General features: G+C 31.4%; 1 protein-coding gene across 1 annotated transcript; it reads right to left on the bottom strand.

The window, feature by feature from the left end:
* Nucleotides 1-2,233: 2,233 nt before the first annotated feature.
* Nucleotides 2,234-6,859, bottom strand: LOC139517249 (beta,beta-carotene 15,15'-dioxygenase-like). Its single transcript, XM_071308084.1, has 2 exons — nucleotides 6,596-6,859; nucleotides 2,234-3,738 (listed from the first exon to the last, which is right to left on the bottom strand). The coding sequence occupies exons 1-2, from the start codon at nucleotides 6,752-6,754 to the stop codon at nucleotides 2,356-2,358; spliced, it is 1,542 nt and encodes a 513-aa protein (XP_071164185.1). The 5' UTR covers nucleotides 6,755-6,859; the 3' UTR covers nucleotides 2,234-2,355.
* Between the last annotated feature and the right edge of the window lie 702 nt (nucleotides 6,860-7,561).

The following is a 7,561-nucleotide window of genomic DNA, read 5'->3' as shown; positions in this document are numbered from 1 at the left end:
TCTTTATTTATTTGTAAAGCATTGCCATAAGAGCTGATAGTTATGTTCAGAAACATAAACATTGTGATCATTTCAAAGTTATGTGGATGCAAAGTTGCATTCTTTTATTAGTAAAATTCATGATTATTTCAGAATGGTTCATTAAAAGTTTGAAGTGGAACACTACAATAAAATTGAGAATGGAAATAGGGAATGTGTCAAAGAGACAACAACCCGACCAAATAAAAAACAACAGCAGAGGGTCACCAACAGTCTTAAATGTAGCGAGAAATTCCCGCACCCGGAGGCGTCCTTCAGCCGGCCCCATAACAAATGTATACTAGTCCAGTGATAATGAACGCCATACTAATTTCCAAATTGTACACAAGAAACTAAAATTAAAATAATACAATACTAACAAAGGCCAGAGGCTCCTGACTTGGGACAGGCGCAAAAATGCGGCGGGGTTAAACATGTTTGTGAGATCTCAACCCTCCCCCTATACCTCTAACCAATGTAGAAAAGTAAGCGCATAACAATACGCACATTAAAATTCAGTCCAAGAGAAGTCCGAATCTGATGTCAGAAGATGTAACCAAAGAAAATAAACAAAATGACAATGATACATAAATAATACATAAATAACAATCCATATTTCATGTTTGATTTTCATTTATCTGTATATAACCACATACTTTTTGTTGTTTTTTAGAAAACTATTTAAATTTAGCTTTTGTGAAGAATTATTGTATTGAGGTAAAAAAAAATCGTGAAATAGACTTGTCCTGTAATTTTATATTGCATCAACTATTGAATGCTTTATTTTGATGTAATGTACATCCCAATACATACAGAATCATTCCATTTGATTGTTATTGTTTACTCACAATTGAAGCATTTTATCTCATGATCTTCAGCTTAATATCAATTAAAGTTACTAGTAATATTTTACTCAATTTTGATTTGATAATTCTTGTTTGAACATTTTGATTATATATCACTCTTTGATGCAAGTCCGTTATGATTAGATTTTCTTTCCCTATAATGAAAACAGAAAAATGAAGTAAATTTTTCAGCCTTTCCTAATATGAAACTCTTTATTTTACATCTAATCGCATAGTACTATTATACCCTTTGATTAACCCCATTGTCAACAACGTTTGTAGCTAATATTTGATTAATAATTGGGACACAAAAGGTCACAGATTCAGTGATTAACTTCATAACTAGATCAGATACCAGGTTTTTTTTATCAGCAGACCACCTAAGGTCTTTAAACTGAAAAAAAGTTTGACCTTATCGTGGCTCAAATAAAGGAAATGGCTATATATACACCTTTCGCGAACTGTGTTATAAAGTTTCACATTGTGTAAGCGATGTTTTTGATACCTTGACCATACAACCCCAACTAATTAATTGTCCTTTATGTCTTTTGTCAGTGTAGATTATCGTTGAATCCCTATGAATTTCAACAGTATGAATATCCTTGGTCACAACAAAAACGGTTGACACATTAATATTGTTCCATATATGTCTAATCTACCTTCTTAGCTCTCAGAAAATTATAGAATGATTTAATGTAGAAAATGTCTTCCTTAAGATGAAATTATCACAAAGAGCAAAATACATTGCTTAAAGTAGAGAATGAAGATGGGGACTGAACCCGACCAAAGTGTAATAAACAGCCGAAGGCCACCAATTGGTCTTCAACACAGCCATAAAATCCCGCAAAAATCCGGCCCCTAAACGAAAATGTGTATTAGTTCAGTAAAATGGACGTCATCATGACTCATATCCTAAGCATATCAATGAACTGAAATAAAAAAAAAAGACAAGAATAACAAAGGCCAGGTTCCTGACTTGGGACAGTCGCATTAATGCGGCGGAGTTAAACATGTTTAGTGAGATATCAACCCTGTTTAAATAAATGATGAAATTTGGGTATTGGACAGTGTGGACAAGGAGGTTACATTAAATATAATGTAAAGACAAAGGCAGTGAATGGGACATGAGGTCTGACATTGGTAAGAAGCTTATGTTTCCAGAATCCCTACGCCCAGACATTGTAGATGATAGTTGCAATATAAGTGACAGTACCTTGGGAAGAGAGATGTGAAGAGGCATACCAGCGGAAGAAGGAAAAGTACACAGAGCTGATGACAACATGTAGAGAGAGATGTTGGAAAGCGTGGCTCTTCCCAGTAGAAGTAGGGTGTAGAGGTTTTTCTGCACAGTCATACTTTCAAAAACACACTTATAGATGGCTGTGAAAAAATATCAGACACGTTGCCCACTTGCCTCTACATGCCCACATGTTTACAAAGGAATGTCGTGAAATAGTCATAATTTTTTTAATGTTATTGTTGCAATTGATACTTAAACAACGTCCGGAAAGAAGCGCCCATGAATGGTGAAAGGAAGTGATGTATTTAAGTAACCTCTGTTCATCAAAGTCATTGTTGTAGCATTAAGTATCATTAGATAACTTTCTTTCTTTGCTCCATTAAGAACTGGAGTGAGTAGAACACCGTCGTCCTCTTCTGTAGAGTTTGGTCTTGGAACAAACCACATTTCCATTGGAAAATGTCCATCCAATGACCAGGCATTGTCCTTATTTTTGCCACAAGTGTCTTTCTTCACAAGTGCAGTTCTAGCGAAAGATTTAAAGTCTTTTTTAAATGAAACACCGTAAACAAAACAATGCTTTTTATGTCTATAGTTTTCATTGATAGCAGGAATATCGAAATATGTTAGAAACGGAAACGACGAATTAGGTGGAAATTTTGTTTCCATGGCTGTTTTTGATTCTAGGTTTAGAGTATATCGACTGAAGAGTGGCGTAAAGTCTGCCTTATTTCTTTTGTCTACATCTCTAATTACACCAACCTCAAAAGTTGTGGCGAAAAATGGATCGTTAGTAGTGCATATATCAATTATAATGTTGTTATCTTCTTCGTAAGCATTTGCATGATGTGTAGGGTTAGTTATTGGTGTGGAGATAGTAGTAACTTTACCAGTTTTTATCTCAATAACGTAAAAATTAGCTTTTTCTTTGGGAAACCATTGGAGGCCAGAATAGGCATCTGCATTTTTCAGCATCCACTCTACGTTCACAAAATAAGGTGCAGCAAGCAGAATGACGTAATTTGGAGTAACAGAAAAAGAATGCATATAAGGCGCCTTGTCAACTCCCCATTGTGCAACTAATTCCCTTTCATATGTAGATTTTATTCGCATGAGTGATAATCGACTCTGAACTCCAGGAAGAACACTGACGCTGGTTAAAAAAGTAAAATGGTGTCCAGTGCCGTACTCCGGGACTGGATGGGCGGACGACATCAAACTAACGAAGTCTTGTGGAACAGATGGTTTCATTGCATTTACAGGTGAAATGGTTCCAACCGTAAGTGGGTCTATTTGGTACATTTTCCATGTATCTGATAAAGTTGCATATTCATATTGTCCCGTGCCTGAATTAAAAAATCTATAAACGTTGATATTCATATTATCCATTCCCTTCAAGATCCCAAGTTCCTCTTGCATTAAAGAAAATGGTGGAGTAGGCTTTTCGAATGTTAAGTAATTGTCAATATTATTTATTTTTATGGAAGTGTTATAGACAGATGAACGCACAAAATTCGTTGAAAAAGATGCTGTACCATTACCATAGAATTTCCAACTATGAATCTTGGAAAAACCATCAAAAGCATGTGTAAAATTTCTTGGTCCATTCCCAAACATCCCGGGACCGGTTCGTACCTGTAAATAATATTAATGAAATATAGTTCATGATCGATATGAAAATATTGAAGGTTTTATATCTAATTAATAATTAGCAGGGTATCATACAGTAATGACATATTTTTCCATCTGGAACAGTAAATTCTGTTATTTTTTTTTAAATAAATTAAGAATAATACATAAAAAAGTATGTGTGTGTGTTTGTTTGTTTTTAAGAGTAAAGCATTGGAAAAAAATAAATCTCTGAATTTTTAATTTTTTTTTTAATAATAATAATCTTTATTTGTCATATAAGTAACATTATACTTGTGACATAAGCAAAAGTAACAGCAACAATAAAATAACTGAGTTAAACACACACATATCTATATGTATACAAGTAAAAGTAACTAAGAGTCCCCTGTCCTCAGCTCTAAAGACTGTTTTATAAAGGAACCTGTTTTTTTCACTTGGTTTATATTAGAAGGATTTAGTAGGACTACTAGTTTTTCAGTATCAGATAGATTTGAAAACATAGGATTATCTATTGCCATGTCATTGAAAAGTTTTATACGTAAAACATTATTAATTTGACAGTGGAGGAGAAAGTGATTTTCATCTTCTAAGGTTTTACAAGTTGGACATGTTCTATTGTCTCGAGGTATTTTTAGATATCTGCCCTTCTCAATGAGCAAATTATGGTCACTAATTCTAATTTTTGTAAATAAACGTCTAGTTTCAAAATTGTGATATTTTAGATAAAATTCTTGGTCTTGTTTGACTTTAATATTTTTGTAAAGAAAAAGTTTGTTATTTTCGTTCAAACTATTAATTTTATTTTCCAGTAGTTCTGAATAAAATTTACTTGTAATATTCTTAATCCAAGTCTTTAGTTTGTTAACTTGTTCCATATTTTGACAGGACATTACTTTTTGTATATCAATATTCATTTCTTGTGTTGAATCTTTTATAAAAGTGGACCAAGTATAAACTCCTTGTGAATCAAGGTGTTTACTTAATGTATAACTTTCTTTTAGCAATGGGTTTATGTTTTCAGTATTTAATCTAGCCCAATAAAGAATTGCTTGTGTTTTTATATATTTTTCTATTGGTTGTCTACCAAGTTCAGCTTTAACACCTAAATTAGCAGATTTTTTTTTAGTACCTAAAATATATTTACAGAAATTAACATGAACTTTTTCGAAGGGAGTCATATCCAAATATTGGAAATTATCTATATCTTTGTTTTGGGATTTTAATCTGCCTTTTGCTCTATAATAAGATTGATATGTATCCATGTATGATATTTCAGCATTATATGTTAAAATTGGTTTTATAAGAGAATCAAAAAGATTACAGGATACATTAACAGGAAAATTTCCCAAAAAGGTTGCATGTGTTTTTAATGAAAACAGAGCTTTCCTAGCTTTTTTGGCTAAATCTGTTAAACTTGCATTTAGATTTCCATTATTTTTTATCAGAGTGCCCAGAAATTTATACTCAGTAACGTTATCAATTTTTTCATTATTGAACCTTACAATGTATGGTTCCAGTTTTGTAGTTCTTTGTTCAATGATCATTGTTTTTGTTTTTTTAGTATTTAGACATAACTGCCATTTTTCACAGTAATTTGATAAGTTATTTAAGCTATTTTGAAGACCTTCTTTACTTTCGGATAAAATTATAAGGTCATCGGCAAACAAAAGACTTCCTATATCAGAATTTAATATTCTCAAGGGTTTTGAACCTTTATGGTCAAAATTTTCAACTATATCATTAATAAATAAATTAAAGAGTGTGGGACTAATACTGTCCCCTTGTTTCACTCCTCGGTCAATGGGAAAGAATCTAGAATGTTTATCATTATATTTTATAGATGCTTCAGTATGAATAAACTGTTGTTTTATTATTTCAAACATATGTTTCCCTACACCCATTTTAGCTAATTTATAAAGCATTCCAATTCTCCAAAGGGAATCAAAAGCCTTTTTTAGATCTACAAAACAGACCTAAAGTTTTCTTTTATTTTTATGAATATATTTATTAATCAAAGTTTTAAGGATAAATACACTGTCTGCAGTTCTATGATTAACTCTAAATCCAAACTGGGCATTAGTTAATTTTTTTTCCATAGTTTTAATCATTCTTTGATTTAAGATACTACTAAATAATTTGGATATACAGTTGATTAAAGAAATTCCTCTGTAATTGCTTGGATTACATTTGTCACCAGATTTATGTACTAAAGTTATGTATGCAGAATTCCATGAAGCTGGATAGTGTCCTGTTTTTAACATAAGATTAAATAGTTTAGCATATGCTTTGGTAGTTACTGGACTACTAAATTTAATTACCTCGTTCAACACACTATCTGGACCGCTCGCTTTTCCATTTTTTAAGTTTTTTAAAATACATTTAATTTCAGAGCAAGTAATAGGCCTGTCTGTCTCCGGGTTAAAAGAAATAGTATCTTCAATATTTTTCAGCTTTTGCTCAATTTTGGTTTGAAAATCATTATTTATTTTTGAAAACTTTCCTTGATTTTGGAAATGTTTAATTGTGCTTTCACTGTCCTTTAACATTTCTTTTAAATCATCATCTCCATCTGTATTTTTGTTAATCAAAATGTTTGTGAAAAAATAATGTTAAACTGCTTGACAAATATATTAGAAAGATCATAAATTTCAAAAGGCTTATCTGAAATGTAGGTTTTCTTTAAATATTGAGAAATATATAGGTTGATGTGCAATGTTTTAAATGGATGACAATTCTTAAAAAACAAGATATTGCAAAATATTGAGGAAAACGTGAAAGAGAATTCCCTCCAAAATGTTTTTTTTTTTTTATTATTAAGATGGAGACAAATAATTTATTCTAGAAATTGACAATATCTTACCAGAGAACCACGTAGCCATTTCGGTAATGGATTTTCAAAGACTATCCTTCTATCCACAAACGTTTCCTTGTTGTCATAAAAGAGTCGGCTAAAATCATCTTCGGTAGAACTTGAAAATCCAATAAAGACGGCCGCCAAAGCAAAAATCACGAAGTTCATTATAGTAGAGTGTAATTCAACCAGTCCTGTTCTATCATTGAACAGAATGAAGTGAATTTATTTTGTGGACGTTCACTTTTATATGTACATGTATTTGATATCTTACTTTTAATAGTGACCGAATTACTATATCATAAACTAACATGACCTATAATCAATCATATGGTCTTTGGAAAAGAGTTGTCTCATTGGCAACCATACCACGTCTTATTTTTTATAATATAAAAGTAATGCTTTGTCATTTTGTAGCTGAGACTAATATAGCATAGTTAAATATTTATTTTAGCTAAATTAACTTGTTTTGAGATAAGTGGTTTTTTTTTGTTTTCCTTTATTTTGACTTAATTCACAGCCAAGTTATTATTTCATTCTTTAAACAGAGGAAACTGGTAGTGATATACAAATGCAAGTCTTCTTTATTCTCAACCAAATGTCGCTTTCTAACCTAACAGAACACTAATTAATAGCATGTCTAGTGATGATCAAATCTGAATCATCTTTAAATCATTTTATTGCATGGATATAGTTAGAGAATATTTTTGTATTGCAGAAGTTTGCGAGTCAAGATATTTTTTACGAAAGATAATATTCACCAGTAATAATTCAAAATGTTATTGTAGAGCTAAGCTTGAAAAATTACTTCCCTTATTTACAGTTTCATTTATAATAGTGCAGAATAAAATATCCCTTTCTGTTAGTGCATGCTTTATAATAGATGTTTTTTTGTTATTCAAAAGTGATATCAGTTGTATATGATTCTGGAGCACCAATTTAATTACGGGTAGTGCATTTTGAAATAAAAGATGT

The sequence above is a fragment of the Mytilus edulis genome, chromosome 3, assembly GCF_963676685.1.
Source record: "Mytilus edulis chromosome 3, xbMytEdul2.2, whole genome shotgun sequence".
In the NCBI taxonomy this organism is placed as follows: Eukaryota; Metazoa; Mollusca; class Bivalvia; order Mytilida; family Mytilidae; genus Mytilus; species Mytilus edulis.
Note: the sequence above shows the minus strand (reverse complement) of the source record. Positions and strands in the feature narration are given on the sequence as shown.